We start from the raw sequence: 25634 nt of genomic DNA on the forward strand, positions 1-25634 counted from the left end.
TCATTAGTGCACATATTGGGTAATCATTAGCACAAATACTAGACAATTGCAAATACTAGATAGTGCGCATATTTGGTAATCATATTAGCACAAATACTAGATAAGTATTAGTACAAATATCAACTTTTAACTTAAGTTGCTTGAATCATTATCAGATTTTGTTCCATAAACAGTTTTGACCAGAAAAAGAAACTCGGGGTTCGTTTATCCATTTTAGATTGTATAATTCTTCTTATTGAAAGATAAAAATGACGAGCTATTAAAACTTAACTAAGAAGCAAAAAAACAGTTTGAACGAAGAAATCGAAGAAAGAACAAAAGAAAGAAATTTAAAAAATGTAGAAAATGTTGAAATTTGAAGACAAAATTAGAAACAGAGGAAAAAAGGAATAACATACCACGACCCTCTTCTATCCTATTGTTCATCGGGTGTTGAAATCGCTATTTTGATCCTCAATATCCTTTTCTTCTTGAAAGTTGAATATATTGACTGAAAATTCCAATTCTACATGATGCCTTCTGCATTTATACTGGTTGCTGTACTTTACAGTTTCAAAGGTAATTAAAACATTATTTTTCATGAATTATTTTTACTTTTTGACTTCCGCAAATTTTTTCGTTGATCTTTTTAGAATTCGTCATAGGGACCGTTTCTTAAACATAATAATAATATAATTGATTGTAAAAAAAACACATATATTTTATAATAAAAGAAATGAAAGCGTTTGAATGAAAATAAAAATGTGTATTATTTAAAACAACTTTACAGCGTTCGGCTTACAGCCTGCCGCGGCGTAGGGTCGAGAAACTCCGTTTTAGTAAACAACCCACCAATAATTTTCATAAAAAGAAACCGTGGTAGGATATATTATTTTAAAGTTTTTTTACCACCTTAAAAGTTTTGTAAGCACATTAAATAACAGTTTGTGACCCAAAACTTAGAAACAAATCCTCCAATAGCTTTATTGCTTCACAGAAAGTAATTTCTCGAGATTCCGAATCAATTCTAATTAGAATTATCTTTTCCGAAAATAAGCTGTTAATTGCTAGAGGGATGGTAGATCCAATTTCAAGTTAGAAAGATTTACAGGGTACCGTTGTAAATCATTTATGTCGACAGTCCCTTTAAACATATGGACGACAGGGTTTTATAACTTGATTTTAAATAAGTTGTGAAAAGCGTGTCTTTGTGTTAATTTGATAAAAATGTTCCCGGTGTTTAAAAAAACTCACAAATCAATTTTGCAGAACTATAAAAATAATTTTGATTGCGCTTTGAACTATGAATACATTTCTAAGAAGATTATAATTAAACCTCAAATTTGACATTTTTTTCTCATTTCTAAGAAACCAACTAACTTTCTTTAGAGAAGTATAATTTAAAATGGAAAGATTTGTGTGTTCTCTGTTAGTTATGAGTTTCTATTCTCAACCCCGCAATATGAATGCGACTTTGTTGAAGTTTGAAACAGAATCTTAAACACTCATCTTTCATTTGAAGAAGAATAATCTCAGCGATAACAAAATGTGGGGTTTCAATTCTTTTATAAAAAATAAAAAAGAAAAAAAACCCGACCTATCCTATCCTAACCTATCCTAACCTATCCTATCCTATCCTATCCTATCCTATCCTATCCTCCTTCCTCTCCCGACTCTGCTTATCCTAACCTATCCCAGCCTATCTTTTCTTAAACTATCGGATTCGAAAGTGGTTTCTGGTTTTCTTACTATGGAGTAAATATAAAAAGATTAACCAAGAGCTAGATATTCAATCAAAATATTTTGGAAATCAATTACTTTTATCTGTAATGTAAACCTGGAGCTGAGATATCTCTTGGTTCTGTGCAGTATATTTGCATACTAGGAGCTGAGATATCTCTTGGTTCTGAGCAGAATATTTGTAAACCTGGAGCTGAGATATCTCTTGGTTCTGAGCAGCATATTTGTAAACCTGGAGCTTTGATATCTCTTGGTTCTGAGCAGTACATTTGTACACCTGGAACTGAGATATCTCTTGGTCCTGAGCAGTATATTTGTGTACCTGGAGCTGAGATGAATCAATCTCCGGATACAATTAATCTCTGGGATTGGCTCTGATGCCTGGTCAGAGCTACTCAGAAAGAACTATCAAGAAATAAAGGTTTTACGGCCTGTCAGTGATACACGTACTTATATATGAGTTGTTTGTGGATGGTTTAGTTCAAAATACATGAATAAAAAACAAACAAATTTCTATTCTGGTTGTGACACAATTTTGTACAGTCTTATTTACAAATAATAGATTTTGTCAAGAAGAGAAAGACTCGAGAGGGAGAGAGGAAGGGGGGTATGGGGGGGGGAGGGGTCGAACAATCTTGACTACTGCACAGTAGACGGTAACCGCCAAAAACATTCTCTGAAAAAAGTTTTTGGGAAAAAGTTCCGGCACTGAAAAAGTCCTTTGGAAAATAAGTCCCAGGAATCGAGTCCAGTTACATTTTTGTTAAGGACTTTTTATGACTTTTTTCCCGAGTATTTATTCTAGGTTTTTTTCCAGAATTTTTTTCCCAGGACTTTCTGATAAAGCTTCACAGTGAACGGACATACATTATCTCAACAGATGTAAATCTTTATAAAAAATATTAAAAAAATTCGCTTTAAGAAACACTGGTTCTGATGTAAAGTGTTTGGTGATTTTACAGTACATATCGATCATTATGGTCCTCAGGAACATCTGCGAGTTGTCAGATAAGCTCGATCCTTTAAATGGGGTAAAATACAAGAAGCGAACAATCCCTTTAGAGCTTTTAAGCGTACCCACTTGATTTCTTTACCAAAGCAATCCTTTAGAAGTTTTGATAACCTAGATTCTAGATTCAGACTGATTTTTCCCTTTGAAGATGTCTATACTTACTTGATATCTAGAGGAATTGTATTTTATTCTAATTCTGGGATCTTTGCAACTTTGCAACTTTGGCTATGGTATCTAATAAAATTCAAGAGTTTGAAATATTAAAGGCTTTTAACATCGGGATCCAAAGATACAAGGATTAGAAAATTTCAGTTTTAGCGTTCGGTTCCTTTGAGTTAATATAGATATAATATAGTTCATACGGTCGGTTCCTTTGAGTTAATATAGATATAATATAGTTCATACGGTCGGTTCCTTTGAGTTAATATAGATATAATATAGTTCATACGGTCGTGCAAAAGAGGATTGGTAGCATTTTTTGTCCAGTTTTTTTTTCGTTTTTCATCTAATTTTTTTGAAAAAAACTATAGTGAAAAAAAATCTTTAGATATATTTATTTTGTTATATTTAGGCACGGTCGGATTGGCTCCGGAGTTTTTAGATGTTATTTCTAATGTTACCATTTCACAGGTAAACTAAATATTTTTACAATTTCACAGGTGAACTAAATATTCTTTGCAATTTCACAGGTAAACTAAATATTTTACAATTTCACAGGTAAACTAAATATTTTTACAATTTCACAGGTAAACTAAATATTTTTACTAGTTCACAGGTAAACTAAATATTTGTATTTTCTTTTAAATATTGTTTTATTCAAAGGTTAATTTTATGCTTATGATTTTGATACCCCCAGTTAAAGAAAAAAGGACTGTAGGTATAACGTTTAAAACAAATCAAGTGAATTGACAGTATTTAAGCCTTGATCTTGAAAATATTTTTTACTTAAAAGACTCAAAAAGAGTCAAAATTAATGACTAAAGACTAAAAAACTAGATTTTTAACTTTTCACACATTATAGTTTATTAAGACAGATATTTTTCCAGGAACAAAAAATCCAAATTCAGGGGGGGCGAATGTCCCCCCGCCCCCCCCCTGTATCCGCCCCTGGTGGGGGAGGGGGGAGGGGCGTAAATTACAAAAGGAAATGGGCTCTGATCGGTTCAGAAGCAGAAAAGTCGAATACATCAGATGTTTTGCCATAAAAACTTTAGTCAATATTGGGAAATTATTTTCCTATTTATTAATAATAAGTATAAAAGTATAATAGAATAAATATTTCTAGGGGAGAGATGCTTCATTCGCCTGCAGTGTTAAGAATCTAGGGGGATTCAAGGTAAGAAGAGGATAAAAAAAGATGTAGAATAATTTTATTTTATATTTTTAACATTTATGAAAAAAAACATATTACAAGTTATAGAATTTAAGGTTCTACCTTACTTTCTTTTTTATCAATTCTCTGTAATGTTGTCTAATTGTATACCTTCATGTTATGGCGCTCAGATTTCTTATATATTTTTATCTTTCAAGTTTTTTTAGTTTGTCTTCTATATAGAAGGAGAATACAGAAAATACGAATAACTAAATTTAAAGCATGTAAAAAGGGAATTTAAGTTTTAGAAAGGGACTATAAACTAAATTAATTGATACATCATTTATATAAAGGCATAGAGTCTATGTGAAATGATCATTGGTCAATTATGAAACCAGCCTATTTCATAATTTGGTTTTCTTTTAACAATCATTTTAGATTTTCTATAAAATCATATTCCAGGGCCCAACAGGTTATAAAGCATAAATATGTGAAGTACACCTGCAGTATTGAAACAGTACAACAAAATGGCCGTTTTACACTTTTTTCCAGTAAATTCCTTTATATATTCTATTCTCTATGGCTGTAGGCATAAAAAATTTGAATTTTTTTTTCAAAATTCTTTTATTTTTACGGGCAACGCCGGGCCCTTCACAGTTTTTACTGATCCAGTATTTGGATTTAGATGAGCGTTTTTTAATTATAAAAACTGATATTATCAGAAATAAATATGATTCAAGAAAAATACAATATCTTTCCTCCACATTACCGATTCCGATAACAATGTCAAGGGTATTATTGTGTATTATGCCACATCTTGAATTTACAACAATATTCCCTTTATACTGTTTCAGGTTGCCTGGATTAAGTCGGATACTAAAGCTATCCTTGCAATCCATGATCACGTGATCACAAATAATGATCGTCTTGATGTGACACATAATGACAAGGTAATTAGTAATAATTAGCATGAAAATCAAGCGTCTAATTGCCTATTAAGAAATTATGTCTTTTATATCCAATGACGGTTTCAAAAATGTTGGAAACATACGTTTTCATATTGCTATATGTCCATGGTATATTGTAGTAGGGGAGTGGAAGGACGCACAATGTAAAAGAAAGGGAAAGAAAGGGGAAGGACGAACAATGTAAGAAGGAGTAGAAGGACGCTCATTGTAAAGGAAGGGGAAAATCGCAAAATGTAAGGGGTAGGGGAAGGGCGCAAATGTAAGGAAAAAACGCAAAATGTAATAAGGAGGGGAAGGACGCATAATGTACGGGAAAAAACGCAAAATGTAAGGGGGAGAGGGTTGGGGTATACCAAGGAGAATTGAGTAGAAGGAGGGCGCAAAAACTAGTTCTTCAGCAGTCCAAAAACGTCACAGCAAAGTGTACGGAAACCCAATCGCCCCCTCCATCTATTCAATTCTCCTTGGGGTATACTAACATCAGTTTACAGCTTATGTAAAACTTGATTTATGTACAATGTACAACTGCACTGTAAACTGTACAGGATACATGGACGCTAACCCTGCGAAGTGTACAGACTGAGGACCGTGGACCATACATGTGTCAAGTTAATTCAACTCCAGTACGTAAACAGGTATGTAGTATGTACATTATTGTAAAATGTACATGTGTACATTGAAATTTGTACATTGTTATTTGATGATTAAATGTAGGAAGATATGTATGTGAGATTTAGAAGATTTAAAGTATACTTCAAAGATTAAAGAATGTTGAGCTATACCATTCTAATAATTAAGTATAACAATCATGTTCTGAGTTTACAGAAAAAATTTCGATATGCAAAGAAGGAATGAAGGTCCAAGGATGACCCGTAATACAGATATTTTTTTTTTAAATTGCAAAATCAAACAATCCACCATAACGTATTTTTTCAATCTTTGAGTAGTTTTTAAATCATTTTATCTGAGTGTTTATACCTGGGTAAGAAAGAAATTATTTATTTTATCTAACGGAATTTACAGTTTAAAATAACAAAGGTTAGTTATGGGATAAGAGAAGCAGAGTTAGGGGCAAAAACTCAATTTCCGTTACCCAACTTGGTTGTTTTCAAAGAGCCTAAAACTTAGTATTATGAAGATTCATGAAACAGATTTCATTACAAGAAAATGGAGAGTTAGACAAATATCTCAATTCTGCCAGAAGTCTGGAATATGTAAAATGTTAAAGATGTGTTAAAAAAGATTAACCCTTCCGATATTAAAAAAGGAGATGGTTCTAAATGTAAAAACTTGCGTGCTAAATAACATTTAAATTAGTTTTTAAAAAGTTTTTTTTTATGTAGCAAATTTTTAGCAATGTCTTTAGAAACCAGCATTAATCAAATTTAAGAAAATCAGATCAATAAAATAAAATCACATTTATCATACTTTTTTGGAAGAAATGTTTATTATGTTTTTAACAATTTTACAAGCAATGATTTCTTTTTGTTTCTTAAAAAAGCTCTAATATATTTATATACATAAATTTTTGTATAAATTTGACACAGTTTTATCAAATAATTCTCGAGACAGGAACTTCAGATAGAACTCTTGATCAACTCCTAAACGGTTTAGGTTTCAGCCTATTATACCCCCTTTCATTTTTCTATTACAGTCCCTTTAAAGAGTTGCATATCCAATTCGCTATGGTACCCTTCGAACCAAATATTTGATTTGGTCATGTGTGATTCACATCGTATTCGCAATAAATTAATATTTAATCTTTTCTGTAGATCGCGCACCTCGAAGTAGTAATTCCGCCGAGAATCGTCGATTCTCTCTCCAGTAGCGACGATTCTGTTCCGGAGGGAGGGACGGCAAAGCTGACATGCATCGCCGAGGGGTTTCCCAGGTTAGTCTGCAAAGGAGGAACAGCAGGTATTATCAAATCCTAGATTTAATGATAAAAAGGTTTGGTCAGGTTATTCAATTTTTACAAAGTAATTCTGGCAGTATATATAAACTATGTGCAGTATGCATACAAGTTTAAAGGCTAGGTCTTTAGCACGAGTTTGTGTTGCTCTGTGTTAAAAAGGAGTAATTGGAAAAATACTGTTAGATTTTCACGTGAGTGCTTTAACATTTTGATTCATTGTGTCTGTACTGTACTCACTGTACACGCTGATGTACAATAATAACATCGAATACGAAAAAGACAATAAAACAACGCAAATGTACTGCATGAGCAAAGAATCAACCATTACAGAACTGAAATGTGTTTTAATCAAATGAATGATAATGTTTTTCCAATTTCATCGTAAAATCCTTTAAATGATTTTAAATTGTAAACAGAAATTTTGGATGTTGCAATTCAATATTCATTCATGCTGCGCCTTGTCTTTTGCTTTTGTATCAAAGGATTTGAATCATTGTCACAAACTCTGACTTTCTAATCTCTATATCTTTGCAACCCAATGTCGTAGACCTTAAATAGTTTAAACTATGAATTTTGTTAGATCAAATAATCAAAGTTTGAAATATAAAAAGTTTACACCAGAAGGATGCAAAGATATAGTTATTAGAAAATATGAGTTCATGTCACAGACTCAATAATTTTAACGGAAAACAAGAAGAGGTAAAACGTATAGAATATTACTTCGTGCGAAGTCAAACCTTATAGAAGTCCAACGTATAGCAACAAGGCGTATTTTCCGGGAGAACATTTTTTATATTTTTGAGAAATGTAAGTAGATATAATTTTCATAAAATCCTTTTATTTAAATTGTAAAACGGAATTTTATGAAATCATATTCGCATTACTGGAGAACTTTTTTATACTTTTTAGAAATTTCTTTCTTCTAAAAATAAAACTGTAGATAGCATTTTTATAAATAGTAACATGCAATTTTATGTATGTATGTATGTAACCATATAATCATTCATTTATGTTGTCAGTACATAATAAAATCTGGGGACCTTAAACACAATAGAGAGCAGTACAAATGTACCTATTAAACTATTTTGCTCCTTTAATGTCTAGGGTATATTAAAAAAATAGAAATTATGATAATGATAGTGATAAGCTACAATGTTTTACAAAAACGTTTAATTTCTCAAAAATATAAAAAATGTTCTCCCGGAAAATACACCTTGTTGCTGTACGTAGCTGTTTCTATACGTTGGATTTCTATAAAATTTGACTTCCCTTCGTGCTATTCATAATATCTGTTCCTTGATTTATATATAGTTTTTAATAAAGTTTACTCCCACTACTCTCAATTTTGAATTCTAAATCTGTATTTAATCCCACTAATTTAAGTTTTAAGCTTCACAAAATTAGGACTGCAAAATATTTTTCAAAATTTTTAAAATATTCTTGCATTTCTATATAATTACTAATAATGAGAAATGATATCAATACAGCTCAAATAGAATACTTTTAAAGGATTTAAGATATTTGTCATGATTTGAGAGTTACTTTTGAAAAAATTTATTCCTGTTTCCAGGATTTTTGAAAATGAAGACGACATTTTCATACTTTCCAAGAATGTTCGAAAATCCAGCGCCAGCGAAAATTATTTTATAAAAAATCAAAAATGTTAAGAAATATTAACTATATACGAATGAGTCGAAAAATAATCGATGACTACTGTTTGTAATATCTGAATGATTTGTTTGGAATTAAATTGATTTGTTTACGATCCTAGTTAAATGTTGCATCTTTCCGAATTTGTATTGACGCTGCGTTCTTCGATGTAAGTCGTTTTTAACAATTTTCTCCTTATAGACGCAGCAGATAGAAGTAAGATTAGTAGCGATCAAAAGCGCTTTTTTATGGCATTTAACCTATACCCCTTTTCATTTTTTGCGAACACTCCCTTTAAGTATCTTAATTTTCTTACTCTGTTTAGTAAATAGTATATATATATATATGTTTGTATATAGTATATATATATATATATTTGTATATAGTATATATATATATATGTTTGTATATAGTATATATATATATATATTTGTATATAGTATATATATATATATATATATATATATATATATTTGTATATAGACCTGAAGTTGTCTGGAGGAGAGGAGACGGACAAATGATAACTGTTAAGACTAACGGAAAGAAGAGGAAAAGTAAGATTAAATTCAAAGTACTCATTTCCTAATTTCTTTCATTTGTAAAATGGAGCTCATGCAACATACCATACAACCTGATTCAAGCTCTGCACAAATGAAAATTCTAGATACGTCGCTCCTTTTTTTTTTTAAACTTACTTATTGACTTTTGGAGTCTTGCATATCTTTACGCAAAATTGATTTCAAAGCTAACATAGTTTCGAATTATTATTAAAATTATTCTGGGACCGGATTTAATGAAATATGCGAGAAGTCGTTGAATTACGTGGATACAGTTCAACCACGTATCTTTAAACCAAGCTGTGAATCTGTGCCATAAAACTTAATTTAACCCTTGAGTCGTCAAATTTAAAGATTTTAAGGACGTTTTTACAGTCTCATTCTCTGTGGGCAACCATTGAGTACTGCGACTTCTCTCCAATTCAATTCCGGCGGATCCGTGAAAAATGTGATTTTTTTTAAAGACAAATACAAATCATGCATATTTGGGCCTGTTCATCAGGGGGAAACTAGGTTAACATTTCTCTATCTCGATGGTTTAATCTTAGATGTTAAAGACTTCTTGATTTCTATCATAGGTCAAGCTCAATAATCTCAATAGAAGGAGATGAATCTTTTGGTGTATACTGTCAAATTTTAGCAATCTATAGTCTGTACTCTGTGCACTGTAGATCTTACCCTAGAGGCCGGAAATTTAAGAAAGTATCGCTGAACGAAACTACCAAGTTTACTTTTGGGTGTTTTTTTCTTTCATTTGTGTAGATTTGAATTGATGAAATGAGAAAAGAAAAAGAGAATAGAGAAACCAAATGAAATAATATTTCTTGACCCAAATATTGGTATCTACAAAACTGCCAGACCCCGTTCATGAAACCGGGTTTCCGATACTGGGTTTTATTATGATACTCTGTCTTAAGTTTCCGATACTGGGTTTGATTATGATACTCTGTCTTAAGTTTCGGGCTCAAGCTTCCTGAAGTCTGTCCGATTCTTCAAATGAACCGGAGTTTTAAAGTCAAGAGTTTCAGTTCAGCATGGATTAAATATGCGTCAGGTTCTAGGAATTGATATTGATTACGACGCCGAAGCAATTAGCGCTATACAAAATATAAGTTATCTAAACTCCAAAAATAATTTTTTCCTAAAATAATAAATTTTTTGACGGTTTTACGACGTATTTCTTAGTTTTTTTTTTTAACTTCCTCCCATGGTACAAAAACCATTCTAAATTTCAAAAATGAAGGACATGAGTTTTTGCCACAAACTCTGATTTTTTAATCCCTTTTTGTTATGTTGATACTAAAATGCCTAAGTTTGAAATAGCTAAGGTTTACACAATCAGGTTCCAAAGATATAGGAATTAGAAAGTTAGAGTTTATGGCAAAATCCCAATTCCTTTACATTACAAATCAATGAACATTGTATAACATGTGTTTCTGCTCTAAACCTCCATATTCATTTAAAAGTTAACTTGAAAACAATTAGATATAACATGTGTGCCTGATCTAAACCACCATTTATTTAAAAGTTAACTTGAAAACAATTAGATATAACATGTGTGCCTGCTCTAAACCTCCATATTCATTTAAAAGTTAACTTGAAAACAATTAGATATAACATGGCAGAAAACGAAGGCAATATATATTTACACTATATTTTATATTAAGGTTTGAAATTCCTTAGTCTCCCTACTGTCAACAACAAAATTCTATTACAATCTACAAAAACAAATAAATGTTTAAATATAATATTTTCAAAAAATGCAACAAAACTTTTTAACCTTTATCTGATTTGACAATGTATAAAATATTGTCATTTAATGCTCCCAACTCCTCAAATATTTCTGTAGCAAATCAAAAATCCGAAAATTAATCTTAAGAAAACTCCCATTTGAAAGTAATCATTTCTTTAAAGAGAATTAATGGATATCTTATTTGTTTAGATCAAACAAATACATACTTCTATAAATACATATTACCATAAATACCCATAAATACAGTTATGAAACAGGCATGCACAGTACAAACTGCACAGTGCACACTCTTATAATTACGGTTTACTACTCGAAATTACGACTGCAGTCACTTTAACCAGTATAAATTGTTAATATGATAAAAGAAAAATATTCACTGCCCTGAATTATTAGGTTATGTGAAATATTTCTAATATTTGAAAAGTTTAATTGACAATCCGCTCTAGGAAAAAAAATGTTTTCTTTTTTGGAAAGTTAACGAATTAAAACTTTTTGTTTTCTCAAAATGATTTAAAAGTTTAGAGATTAGAACACCTCATGATCCAGAAGTTTTTAAATAGGGTGAAACAAAAAAATTCATATTTAAAGAAAAAAATAATGCACACGAGCACGGCGAGTACTTTTGAAAAAGTTTTAGAGAAATATTTTTATTGATTTTAAGTATATATATATATTATATACACACATAGAGCCTGAACATATATATAGAGAACCTGAACATAGATATAGAGAACCTGAACATAGATATAGAGAACCTGAACATAGATATAGAGAACCTGAACATATATATAGAGAACCTGAACATAGATATAGAGAGCCTGAACATAGATATAGAGAACCTGAACATAGATATAGAGAACCTGAACATAGATATAGAGAATCTGAACATAGATATAGAGAACCTTAACATAGATATTGAGAAACTGAACATAGATATAGAGAAAAAGAGAAACTGAACATAGATATAGAGAAACTGAAACTGTACCAATGAACTGTAGAATCTGACTAAATTGATTATTTTGGACCTTTAGGCTCTTGGTGCCCATAGGAGTAATTCTAAAACAATAACGGTCCGAGGAATTATTTTTTGAGATAAACTGACATATTTGCTCTCTTTGTAACTCTTTTATCCTACGCACCTGGGAGATCTCTACAAATTTAGATTTTGCATACAATTGAATTTATCTTAAAACCCTATATTTCAGAATCGAAATATAACTTAGTTTTAGTAAACTAGATAAAATGGAAGAGAACCTAGTCATTCATTTCTCACAATCGCACACTAAATTACGAAATAAAAAAATCGCTTATTATTGACAGTCATCCAATTTTTGCTGCAAAATATTCGATTTTTTAAAATTTGTTTTTCGCAGTGAGGCCTCTAATATACAATTAATATTATTCTTCCTAAATTGATTTCAGATGGTTTTTTTCGCTGAATTAAATATTAAAGACTATATTCTGAAAAAGCTTCAGAAACTGTTTAGAACTAATCATTTTTAATAATCAAATATGGTTTCCTATGAGAAAAATAAAAAGATCAAGACGAATGATAAAATAAATCAATTTTTCCGTGTTTATCCTGAACCCTGTTTTTTAACATTTTCCTGGTTTACCCAATGCTAACAGTTTTGAGCACTGTGCTCTCACCGACAAGAAAATAGTTTGATTTAGCTTGATATCTTTATATTTTATAAATTTCTTTGTGCAACTTGTATCCGTGTACACTGAGCTGGACACTCTAGAATCGTCGATATTCAGATTAAGCATTTACTTTATTCGATATCTCGATATCTCGATATCTCTATATCTCGTGTCTGTCGTCTGTGGAAAACAAACAGCTCCCATCTGAAGTCAGGGAATTTTGTGGATATCCAAAATCAAAAGTGCTGACTGTTGATATTAAGATAAATTGATTGAGATCATGGATTTCTAAAACAAAAGTTCCCAGCTCTGTACATTTAGAAAACATCTTTCTTGTGTTATGTGTACTGTACAGTGCAGAGGTCGCTAAATTAATGATTTGCTTCTCTTAATCTCTTGTTTTTTGTTCAGATTCTCTTCTCTATATCTTTGTTCAGATTCTCTACTCTATGTCTATGTTCAGATTCTCTACTCTATATCTATGTTCAGATTCTCTACTCTATATCTATGTTCAGATTCTCTTCTCTATATATCTTTGTTTAGGTTCTCTATATCTATGTTCATTTTCTCTACTCTATATGTAGTATGTATATCTAGGTTATCTTCAAATATCTCTAGGTTCACTACATGTATATCTAGGTATGGAGATATCTGGGTCTACCCTAGAACTGAAGAGTGTAACTAGGAGTGAGATGGGTTCCTATATGTGTATTGCTAGGAACGGAGTTCCACCTGCAGTCAGCAAACATATTCATCTAAATGTTAACTGTAAGTAAAATTGTAAACATTTGGAAACAAACCATGCAACAAAAGCAATGTTGAGCATTTTTAGAAATTAGAAAAAACATTTACTTAGAGAAAAGAGGATAAATAAGTAAAAAAAAGATAAAATTCATCAGGTCAAAAGTTTCAACATTTGATAAAAGGCATCTTAGGTCAGGTCATAATGTAGAAAATGTAAAGAGGTCAAATAGCTTATTTAAAACAAAACCCAAAGCATTTTGGGGAACAAATTTGCCATATCTTTATAGTAACTTTTTGAATGTTGTCTTTTATTTGAAATCAGTAGATTTTGTAAAGTGATAACCAGAAAACTCTTAAATAGGAAAACGATTTTTAGATTTTAGGTATGAAGGTATGACTGAATAGTTTAATGAACATTGGACACAGAATTGTGCAATGTAAACAGATCAATTTAACTTAATTAGTGATATGATAAGTGTCTAGTAAAACTATTTGCCTTGTAACAACATCAAATTCCCTTAGGTGTATAAAGTCGTCTTCCTATTTCAAAGTTTCTAGTTATCACTGTAAGTAGGAGCTCAGGTGCTTATGTAATACTTGGAAATTGAGAATTTTTAGAATTTAATTCTAAAATTAAAATTTACCAAATATTTAGTTCAACCGCAGATCTCAAGTCAGCAGCAGTTGGTGGGAGCTCCGGCAGGAACAGAAATAAAATTAATCTGTATTGCAGAGGTAAACAGTTCTTTTTTACAGGGGGGTGGGGGTATGCATCACCCAAGAACCAAAGTACTGTAGACGACCCCCTCCCCCCCCCCCGCCCACTTGTAAACCTAATTTTTCTCTTCAGAAAGTGAATAACACTTAAAAATGTGGTCCTTGGAATTTAACTACTTAACAATTTTACCTTTTCGCTTCTATAAAGAGGAGGGGCGGGGGGAATTCCCCCATCTTCATTGAATCCTACATACACACAATTGTTTCAAATTTAAGAATGCTTTTAACGCTCTATGATTAAGGGCGCCGCTGACTCCCGAATTCGAATTTATTTTTATTTCAGGCTTCTCCACGGCCCATTAACTACTGGACTTTTGGTACAGGCGAGATGATTGTTCCTAATGAGAAATTTAAGATGGAGGTAGGTTAATAAAAAGGAGGATTTGTTCTGAACTGGAGACAACTTTAAAAATGGAGGTATAGGTTAATAAAAAAGGAGGATTTGTTCTGAACTGGAGACAATTTTATAAAATGGAGGTAGGTTAATAAAAAAGGAGGATTTGTTCTGAACTGGAGACAATTCTATAAAATGGAGGTAGGTTAATAAAAAGGAGGATTTTTTCTGAACTGGAGACAATTTTATAAAATGGAGGTAGGTTAATAAAAAAGGAGGTTTTGTTCTGAACTGGAGACAACTTTTAAAATGGAGGTAGATTAATAAAAAAGGAGGATTTGTTCTGAACTGGAGACAATTTTATAAAATGGAGGTAGGTTAATAAAAAGGAGGATTTGTTCTGAACTGGAGACAATTTTATAAAATGTAGGCAGGTTAATAAAAAAGGAGGATTTTTTTTCTGAAATGGAGACTATTTTATAAAATTGAGGTAGGTTAATAAAAAAGGAGGATTTGTTCTGAACTGGAGAAAATTTTATAAAATGGAGGCAGGTTAATAAAAAAGGAGGATTTGTTCTAAAATGGAGACAATTTTATAAAATGGAGGTTTGTTTATATATTACAGGTAAAGGGTTATAACATGGAGATTGGTTTTATAAAATAGAGGTAAATTGTTCAAATGAAGGCTGGGTTCAGAAATTAATTTATGAAATGGAGCTTGGTTTATGTGGAGATTGGGGATTTATCGAGATTGGAGGTTTTTGGAGGTTGGAGGTTGTTTTATGAATTCAAGATTGTTTCATATTTTAAATAAATATTGTTTTAACAAAAAAATGTCAATTTATGAACTTAAGTTGACCCATAAGATGTTAGTAAAGATCAGGATGAGTCCTCTTGATCAAACAATTTTTTGAAATAAAATTCTGAAACGTGACATTTTTGATATATTAAAAAAATAATTTTATATTTTTAAACAGACATGATCCAAGAAATATCCGCGAAATTTTTTTCCCATCCGTTAACAGATAATTTCTATTCAATTCTAAAATTTTATCGGGTTGACCAATTATGATTGTTCGTTCGATCCATAAATATGAGATAAAAATAACTTTATAAAATGGTGGCTGGTGTATCGAATGACGTGGTTTAGGCTTACAAAATACAAGTAGGTTTGTCAGGTGGTGGTAAGTTTATAAAATGAAAAAGAAAGATTATAGGAAACCAATTATATATATTTTAATATTTTGATGTCTAGAATTTCGCTGAAAATCTAACTATTTTCTCTCGGAAAGGGACAAAGAAAAGATGAGCTTGAATGGAATAATAAGAATATCCCTTTTGTTAAAGTTGTATCAGTCTACCTTGGGCTTGAGGGGTTGATAATACACCTAGTCAATCTTGTGCTGTTCAGGGGTTGATAATACTCCTAGTTTACCTTGTGCTGTTCAGGGGTTGATAATACTCACAGTCTACCTTGTGCTGTTCAGGGGTTGATAATACTCACAGTCTACCTTGGGCTTGAGGGGTTGATAATACACCTAGTCAATATTGTGCTGTTCAGGGGTTGATAATACTCACAGTCTACCTTGTGCTGTTCAGGGGTTGATAATACTCACAGTCTACCTTGTGCTGTTCAGGGGTTGATAATACTCACAGTCTACCTTGTGCTGTTCAGGGGTTGATAATACTCACAGTCTACCTTTTGCTGTTCAGGGGTTGATAATAATCACAGTCTACCTTGTGCTGTTCAGGGGTTGATAATACTCACAGTCTACCTTGTGCTGTTCAGAGTTGGTTTGTTAACTCCTAAAGTATTTTTTCCTTTGTAAACTCTTATTTCATATAACTTTTACACATTTTCTATCCATGTTCTATCCATGTTCTATCCATGTTCTATCCATGTTCTGCAGGACTATTCATCAAGAATGCAACTTTAATGACGACCTAAAACTATTTAACTAAACTATCTAAAGGTTAAATTGAGTTTTTTTTTCACTGTATAAAATCTTGTAAATGTGCGCGTGTAAATGGGGTAGCAAAAAAATAAAGAAAGTGCTGGAACCAACCACGAATTTGATAAATAATGAATAAAATCTGTCCATTCGTCAAAAGGTTGTTGTTAATCAATTTAAAGCATTTTGTAGCAAAAAAAGAGAAACCTTAAAAGTTAAAAGCAGATAACTTGTTGCAATTTTGAGCACGTGTAGCGGCGAACAACAAAAAAGTTGCGGTATGAAACCTCAAAAACCACTGAGCTCTTCCTTGACAATTTTCTTGCGCATGTTACAAGAAAACAATTATCACAATGAGGAAATAATTCTTTTGTTGGTTGCATTCAAATATTTTAATCCTTCTTTTTGATTCTCTTGCAAGAATTTTAACTAAAATTAAATGATAATTGATTCTACAATAAATAATTCGTGTCCTATACAGACAGTCAATTTAATTTTACTTGGTGTAATCCTTGTTCAATCAAGCTATAAGACAGGCAGAATATTTTAAAATACATTTCAAAGGCGTATTTGTTTTCAGAAAGGTTTCCGCTAAGGGAAATGGGAATTATAAAACTAAAGGAGGGCTTTAGACTTTAGTCTTTAATGAGCTTAACAAAATGTGCTTGAAGATTTTGGGCTTGAAATATAACCCAGCCCCAACTTTATAAAAACGCATTCATTAAAAAGTAAACGTTGGTTAGCATGAATATTGAATATATCAAGTAAAAGCAAATATGGACCTAAATTTCTTCTCTTAGTTTCACAGGAACTGCAACTATTTTAAAATGAGAAATTTGAAAAATTTTTAACATTTCTTGTTAAACTGAAAATATTATATTCTTACTCTTTTCAGAACCTTTACACTTAATAATTCTAGACTTTATTCTAAATTAAGTCTTTTGACACAAACTCTGATTTTCTAATTTCTATATTTTCGCAACCCAATGTCACAGACCTTTGATATTTCAAACTATGAAGCCTGTAAGATCAAGTAATCTAAGTTGGAAATATTAAAAGTTTACACTATCAGGTTGCTAAGATATAGGGATTAGAAAATCAACTTCCGGCAAAGACTAACTATTGTAACATTTCTGATTTGTCAAAATAAAATTTAGCTAAATCTGCAAATAAAAACTATTCGAATAGATAGATAGATGTATTTAGACACAATTATAGAAATAAACAATAAAAAATATACATGTATTTAATAGTATTCTTTTTAAAAATCTGATGAAAAGAAATTAAATTTGTGTTTTAAATTTTTTGCAAGGCTTGATAGATTGATAGATGATGTTGAGATATCCTCTTGAGCCGATTTCAAAAGGATGAACAGACACATTCCTAGTTGTTATATCTGTGATAAAATGTTCATACTTGTTCATCTTTTGAGTGTTGGCATTTTTTATATTTTTTCCAATGGGACAGTAAGCTCAAAAATATCCATCTTTTCATCCATTCTATCGATAATTACTAGATCTGGTTTCTCTGCGGTCACAAGGAGGTGGGGGGGGGGAACAGTACCTCCCCCTGGAAGGGTATGGAACGGGATGTCGGCATACATCAAAAATCGGTCAATATCAATTGATCCAGTGGTATATTAATAAGATTGTTGTGCCTCTTTGGTGTAGTGCAACCTTGCAGCCATTCAAAATATGGTTTGCAGTTTCTTGTCTTCTACCTTGCAATTCAGCGCCTGCCTGTAAACATAGTTTACAGAGATCTGATGCGGATTTTCCTCATTGTAGAAGGCTAGTTTGTGTTGGCAGGGTGTCCAAACAGGAATTAAGTAGAAATTTCAGTGTACCTTTCTTCAGATTGAACATGTAAAATTTCCAGATCATGTCAGATTTTTCAAGCATTGCCAGGCAGAGAAACGTCCTTATTTGTGGGTTTCTGTATGTTCTCTCCAGAAAGTTTAATTTTTAAAAGATACTTTTTTACTGACAGTTGTTTTCATTTTTTTTTATAGCATTGATGTTTGGAAGCTTGGTCATCCCACTCAGGCATTTCTGCTTGACCATAGTTCTCTAATGTGGCTTGTTGAAACATTTTTTCTGCATAGTCTGTGATGGAATTTTTGCGGAGCCAATTTTTTTCCCCGTCTCATTTAGATTGTATGGCACAGTTAACTAGTATTCTAGTGAATGCTTGCATCATAGTTGTTTTGTACAGGGTGGATATTTAAGTGATGTCTAAGGCAGGTTTCTAGTGTAGAGCGGGGTGAAAAAATGGACTGGATTACCACCCTGGTAATCCATGGTTCATTTTTTTTACAAATTTATCAGTGAATGTATGTAGTTTCTTCAGATTGCTTTGTAATATCGTATGAACAGTGAGCAGAAATAGAAGGAATGAAATAATGTTTGTAGATCCAGACTTTATATTCATCCCGAAATAAGAAGGGCATTTATATTTATGAGCTTTGTTTCAAATTCACTCTTGATGTAATCGAACGCATCACTAAGTTTACCAGTAGGAAATAGAAGCTTGCCAAGAAATTTCTGCTCTTCTTGAAATATATTTGGAATTTCAGTTTCACCAATAGTAAAGTTTATTCTGCTAGGTACACCTGATCTGATGGAAAATGATCTACATTTTGTGGGGTTTAATTTCATTCCCATACTTTCAATATTTGATTTTATTTACTTTTTTTATGTTTTCTCAGATCTGTTTTGTATCAGGCAAAAATTGTCAGCATAGGGCAGAGTAATAATTTTCTCTCCATTCAGATTAAATCCACAATCATTCTATAACTCTGTTGAAATTCAATGATTGGATTGAAAACCATCAGAAATATGATGGGACTAAGCGGGTTACCTTGGAATACTCCTTTTTTAAAGTGAAACCCATCAGTAGAGAAGTTGTCTGTAAATACACGAGAAAATTAATTAATATGCAGGGTATTGATAAAAAACTGAATTTCTGCAGGAACATGAAACCTTTTGAGGATATGCATGATGAGAGGGTGCGTCACTGAACCAAATGCTACTTCTAAATCTAAAAATGTTTTATGGACCGTTATCTTGTTTGTCTTTGCTTGGCTTATAATCTCTTCAAGGACGACATTATGCTCAATTGTGCCATTAATGCCCGGCAGAAAGGCCTTCTGTACTTTTTCATCAACATAATTCTTCTTGAAACTTGGTCAGTCTTTTTGCAAGAAGGAGATGGTAAGTTTTTGCAATGGAAGATGTAAAAGAGATCATGCGAAAATGTCCTTAGTCAATTTATAGTGGACACCTTTATGATATATTCACTAATTACATGAACTACTTATTATAACAATTTAAAAAGTCGGTTTTATTTAATGTAGCAAAGTAAAAAACATGTATTTTCAAGAAAGACGACCTTTAAAGATATTCCTTTCCAAATGGAGGACCAGTCATGCATACGATGAGGGGGGAACTTGTCTTCTGCTCGTTGGTACTCCATACTTCTTGATGTGCTCACATTAGGATGCCATCCCATGACTCATTTTATTTCTTGCCAATTTTTATATTTTCATAGTTGGAATTGAATCAGAGAGCAATATTTTTTCATTTGTTGAATTTGTATTTGTTTTTGTAGGAGGTAGATGAGAGTAGTTACAGGTTCATGATTACACTCACAATTAAGAATCTCATCCCCCCAGGTAAATGACATTAAAATACCCCTCCCCTTCTTGTCATATAGTTTTTCTTTAAAAAAAGTGTAAAAATAAGAAAATTTTTATGAAAAAACAAAACAATTTTTTGTTTATTTTTGAAGTACAAATTCAAATAGCAATCTAAATCTACGTAACACGCAGATTTAACGGTTCTGTCAATATTTCAGAAAGCTGTAACTTTTGATCACAATATGACCCATTATACATAATATTTTATCCTTTTTTCTTAAATACTTTTTTGTCTGCATATATATTTTAAATGAAAAGTAAAACATAAACAAATCTGAAGTTTTAAAGATTGTTGATTTGTAGACCAAAACACTTTTGATTTCAAATAAATGAAACCGATGCTTCTCACTCTGGTTAGTCCGGGGTGGTAAGCTCAAATATATCTTTGGAGGATACCAGTACTTGTATTAGTACCCTAATTAGATTCAAGCAAGATTGAAAAAAGATATTTTTATCTTAGAACTTTAAAGCAAACAAAAACATCTTTTCTTCTAAGAAAAGTTTTTTCCCGGCTTTAATGGAAAATAAATTAATTTACGAAGCGCCTTTATTATTTGGAAACTAAATGTCAGAAAATACTTGTTGATCCCAAAAATCATGATTTGATAAGGATTTCTTATTAAAAGTAATATTATTATTATTTATCGTAATTATGTGAGGTTTCATGATCAGTAATTTATTTATCCTCTTAGTTTAAGATAACGTCAGTAATTACTCCGAAAAAATAATTTTTATTTTAAATTTTTAAATAAGCTCTATAAAAAGGGGGCACATTGATGTTTTTTTTTAGGGGGTGGTAATGAAAATTGGGTTTACACCATAAACCTCATATTCAAGTCAAAAAAGGATTCGCGCGTTCTTACATCGTTGGTTATTTTATTTTTCGCAGGCTAGACATTTTTTGTTGTTGTCGTTCTGATGATTCAATTATTAAATCAATATCTTCTAATATTAAATTCCATTAAATAATCAAATAACTCGAAAAAGGTATACACATACGATTTATCCAATTGGGAACATTTTTTGCATCAAAATTTTAAAGGGGTATTGACCAATGATCATTTCACATAGACATTTACACATACTTTCGTACTTTCATCCTTTCATCCTTTCACATAGACTCTATGCCTTCCACTTTACAAACGATGATTTTCCGTTATAACTATAAATCAAATGATGTTTTTATTCACCTAATTCATTATAAAGTTTATTTAACAGTTTAAAAAATTCTAAATTGAAATTAATAGTCTAGGGAACATACTGTATTAATGTAATCTACTGCATATAATTTGTGAACATTTACATGATTTGTACACTTTCAGGCTGAAAGGGGACTGAAAAAATTCATACCGAGAGATTCTCTAAATTCCTCTCTAATATATATTCTATTCTCTATGTATAATTCTCAATATCCCTTTAATTCAAAGATAACAAGTAAAAAGGTTATACCCTTTAAACCTTTATTAGAGAATGGCAGAGCAATCAATATATTTTAATAACGGAAATGGATTTAATTGCAGCCATTTTTCGGCAGTACTGCAGAAATCCGCGAGTCAGTTTCTGGAAAAGGTGGTGCACAAAGGATTCCTTTTTTATATATACTCCATTCATTCTTTTATATTTAGTTAAAACCTAATAATTTTCTAGATTTCTTCTATTTTAATTTCATTCATTCTTTATATTTAGTTAAAACCTAATTATTTCCTAGATTTCTTCTGTTTTAATTCCAACAAAAGTTGGTGATGAGAAAATGAAGAAAAGGGTATTAAAAATCATTTACCCCCCCCCCCTTTATAACCCCATTGTGTGAGGGGGGAGCCAATTCCAATATAGCTCGTCCTGAAAACGCCGCTGTCTAGCCGTAGCTGTACAGAGAAAGTCTATGGATTCCACATCTCCCATGGATCTTACTTGAACATGTTTATTTACAGTTTAAAATTCCTTAAAACTGCTTTTTCCAAAGCAAAGTGTAAATTTAATTGAAAGAAAAATGCAAAAAAAACTGAATAAAAATCTAACTAAAATTCAGAAAGAAACCCAACGAAATCATTTCGAATGCTAAGTAGTGTGCTAAATTCTCAGACGTCAGCGCTAGAACCATGAATTAAATTTATCTTTAGATTTTGGAAGCTTTCGTTGTATTTCTAAGAACTCTATTGGACAAGCGGAGGAATATATTGAACTTTATGGTAAGCTGCGCATTTTTGTTTTTTAAAAGGATTGTTCAGTTTTTGAAATTATACAAAATAATACAATTTTTTAAAATTAGAAAAACAGAATTCAATCACTTAAAGAAGTCCACAAAAACGTTCTATTCATTCTATCAGATCAAATAATCAAAGTTTGAAATATCGAATGTCTACACCATCAGGTTGCAAAGATATATGGATTAAAAACTTGATATTTGTGGAAAAGCCACAATTCCTTTGTCATCATGTTCAAAAAAATTAACCATCTCTTTCAGTGCAAATTCAAAGAAATTAATGAAACAGCTGACATTTTTTATCATGGAAAAATATTTTCTTTTTCTTCAGAATTCAAAACCATTCCGACATACAGTGTATTTTCACCCGAACCTGAACCACAGGTAATAATTGTTTAATAATAATAATAATAATAATGATAATAATAATAATAATAATAATAATAATAATAATATTAATGCAGAGAACCAATGTCTTATCATTGTCTTCAGGGGACATTTTCAGGACTTTGGAGAGTAATACAGAACTACAAAATACATATACATATAAGTTCTTGAATTGGGATTATATATTGATAATTTACATTAAAGTACACACGAACAAAGATGGTGACTGTTAAACATGTTTTAGATGAACAGCCAAGTAAAAGTATAATTTTAAATCTACATTTTCCAGGAAAGTTCGCAACAATATCAAAACTTTTGAAAAATGATTAAAGGTCTAGACTGGCTCAGATGCAAAATTATCTTCAAATGCACAGATTTTCAACAATTTTATTTTTGTGCAACGTAAGATTTAATTTTCTAATCGCTATATCTTAGCAACCCAATATCGTAGACCTTAGATATTTCAAACTATTGATTTGGTTAAATCAAAGTTTGAAATATCAAAGGTTTGCATCTTTAGGTTGCAAAGATATTTGCATTAGAAAATTTGATTTTGTGGCAAAGACTCAATTCCTTTATTTTCAATTATTTCTTTTAATAATCAATAAAGGGGTAGGGGTTTACAATAAAATCTCCAGTTCAGTGAAGGGGGGGGGGGGCTACCTCTGAAAGTTTTGAATTAGGCCTTTTAAGTTGACAAAGTTGAAAGGTATTTAACATATCACTAGGTACAACCTTTTAAATCACATCAAAAATGTCCCTATTCAACTATGAATAACACGGCAGTTTAGGTATCAAGCTTTAATTAAAAAATCAAAGAATAGATGAATGAATGTATAAATGAATCCCCTGTATATCTAGAGTGGTGAGGATACTAGAAATGAAGTGGCTCTGACCCCCACGGATAGACCTGGTATACCTGGAAAACAGACACACATATACTCAGACAGAAAGAAGGAAAGTTAAACCAAGATGTCCTCTCACTCCTGTCAACACAATTTCACCGTCTTGACAATTTCCAGATTTATATTAAACTTAATACTTTAAAAATTTCAACTTTTAAGAGAATCTTTCGAAAAGTATCACTTTTCTAGGTTTGTAACAGCCGATAATTTTAGTATACTCTTTTTGTGTCCTCTAGCCGCAGCGTTCGACTGTTAGCCTGTTAGTGTTTTAAGGACGAAACGAATCAATCAGCGTCACAAATTCAGAAGGTCTAAAATAATCCTAAAAATGAGAATGAAATGGTTTCCCAAATTTTTTTCCGTCCTTTCGGATTCGAAGTTTTTTTCCGGAATATATGTCCTGTCATTTTGGATTTTAAATGCATTATGTTTGACATAATATGGTTTGATTTGGTGAATTAGACAATCGGAGAAGGGATATTCGGTAGAAGTTCCGCTGGAAGAGTACACATGGAGCTAACAGTTGTCTTCGGTCTAATCCTGACTTTTTATTAAATCAAAAAAAAGAGGTGGGTATTCAACTTCTCTCATTTAATAATTATATTTGTTTTAAACTTTAAATAAGTATTTTCTTTTAGGTCCAAATTCAAGAAGAAGTATAAATTGTAGTAACTGGACATTGGAAATCCTGAAGTACTTGAAGTGTACATATTTACATACACTTTAACAACATTGATTGTAAATGTAACTTTTTACATCAGTAATGTACACATAAATCCCTTCCCCATCTGTTAATATATGTACAGTGTATATACAGTGTAGCCTAATTATCTGTGGAAGTTAGTGGCGACTTTAAATCATCGTTTAACTCGACATTCATTTATTCATTATTAATTAAAGTTAATAACGTCAACTTAAAACAATGCTTCCCATATTCATCCTAATCATGGATTTCTAAAATGTGCCTGCATTTTATATTTTAAAAATAAGATACGTTTTCTTTGGTGAAATACAACTTAAGTTTTAAAAGTACACTTCTAAAGATTAAGCGTAGACCACATTTAGGAGAGCCCAGTTTTCTTACATGCAAACCTCAACATTCATTGGAAATCTTACATGGGTATTCCACACAACATTACAGTTGAGAGACAACTTAAAGATCATCTTTGATTGTTACCATTGTCAAAATGGTTAGCAAAAAAGATCTAATGATAATGAGATGTACCCGGGTGTTTCTTAAAAAATGTAAAGGATAATTTCAGTTAAGACAATTTTGGTTTCATCTAATAGATCCAAATCTAAACGAAATATTAAAAATCTATGGTAATCATGGAAGCACAAAAAGGCAGACCACATTTTGGAAATATAAAATTATAATTGTCTCAAAATCATTCTTGAAAATTTAAATTGACGAATTTATGCCAATGACGACTTTAAAGTCGACTCTGATGTGTCATGTTTTGTGGGATGTCCTCTAAAATATACAATTTCAAATAGAATAAGTCCGATCAACTCAAATATACAATTTCAAATAGAATAAGTCCGATCAACTCAAATTTTCTTGAATTTTGCATAATTTATCAATTTAAAAGATTTTCTATTTAACTTTTAATATTTAAGTTTTAGTAGCTTACCGCATTTCTTTCATTTTTTTTAGAATTTTTGTTCTTTTTATTAAATTGAATTCTGCTGGATTTTTTAAGTTGATCTTTATGAATAGGTTTATACATAGGGAACACAAAATATGAAATATAATGGGAGACATTCATCTGTCAATCGGATTTTACATGGAATATTTAGAAGCCAATAATCATAATCTATATACAAAATGTGACATTTTTTAATGGTTTCAAAATAATCAAGGATTTTAAAATTAGATTAGTTGTCTTAATATACAATATATTTGTTATTTTTAAATATATATTTGTTATCAAGATCTTATTCGATCTTTTAGTCGCCTCTTGTTTAAAATTGATGGGACACTAATTATACAATTTTTATTTCTATCAGTATTTTATATTCACCTTTTTCCATATACCCCAATTATCTCGTATAACATTTTTGAACTATTTGATTTATAAAGTTCTAAAATTATCAAAAAAAAC

At 31.2% G+C, this 25634-nt stretch overlaps 1 protein-coding gene and 1 long non-coding RNA gene across 2 annotated transcripts; both read left to right on the forward strand.

Annotated features, from left to right (window-relative positions):
* Positions 1 to 85: 85 nt before the first annotated feature.
* LOC111708277 (protein amalgam) lies at positions 86 to 23590 on the forward strand. Its single transcript, XM_023481596.1, has 14 exons — positions 86 to 558; positions 3303 to 3361; positions 4017 to 4067; positions 4898 to 4993; positions 5557 to 5646; positions 6784 to 6902; positions 9060 to 9130; positions 13170 to 13298; positions 13930 to 14009; positions 14335 to 14412; positions 19947 to 20010; positions 22155 to 22223; positions 22569 to 22621; positions 23486 to 23590. The coding sequence occupies exons 1-14, from the start codon at positions 510 to 512 to the stop codon at positions 23588 to 23590; spliced, it is 1113 nt and encodes a 370-aa protein (XP_023337364.1). The 5' UTR covers positions 86 to 509.
* A 405-nt stretch (positions 23591 to 23995) lies between these two features.
* On the forward strand, positions 23996 to 24324 carry LOC111708276 (uncharacterized). The gene is made up of 2 exons (XR_002766621.1): positions 23996 to 24098; positions 24168 to 24324. It is a non-coding gene; the product is annotated as an uncharacterized LOC111708276 (long non-coding RNA).
* Positions 24325 to 25634: the final 1310 nt, after the last annotated feature.

The sequence above is a fragment of the Eurytemora carolleeae genome, unplaced genomic scaffold, assembly GCF_000591075.1.
Source record: "Eurytemora carolleeae unplaced genomic scaffold, Eaff_2.0 scaffold872, whole genome shotgun sequence".
Taxonomy (NCBI): domain Eukaryota; kingdom Metazoa; phylum Arthropoda; class Copepoda; order Calanoida; family Temoridae; genus Eurytemora; species Eurytemora carolleeae.

Coding starts and splice junctions, on each gene's coding strand:
- LOC111708277 (XM_023481596.1), top strand. CDS start 510: ATGATGCCTTCTGCATTTATACTGGTTGCTGTACTTTACAGTTTCAAA. Junction 4,068..4,897: donor AGAATCTAGGGGGATTCAAG/GTAAGAAGAGGA, acceptor ATACTGTTTCAG/GTTGCCTGGATTAAGTCGGA. Junction 13,299..13,929: donor TATTCATCTAAATGTTAACT/GTAAGTAAAATT, acceptor CCAAATATTTAG/TTCAACCGCAGATCTCAAGT.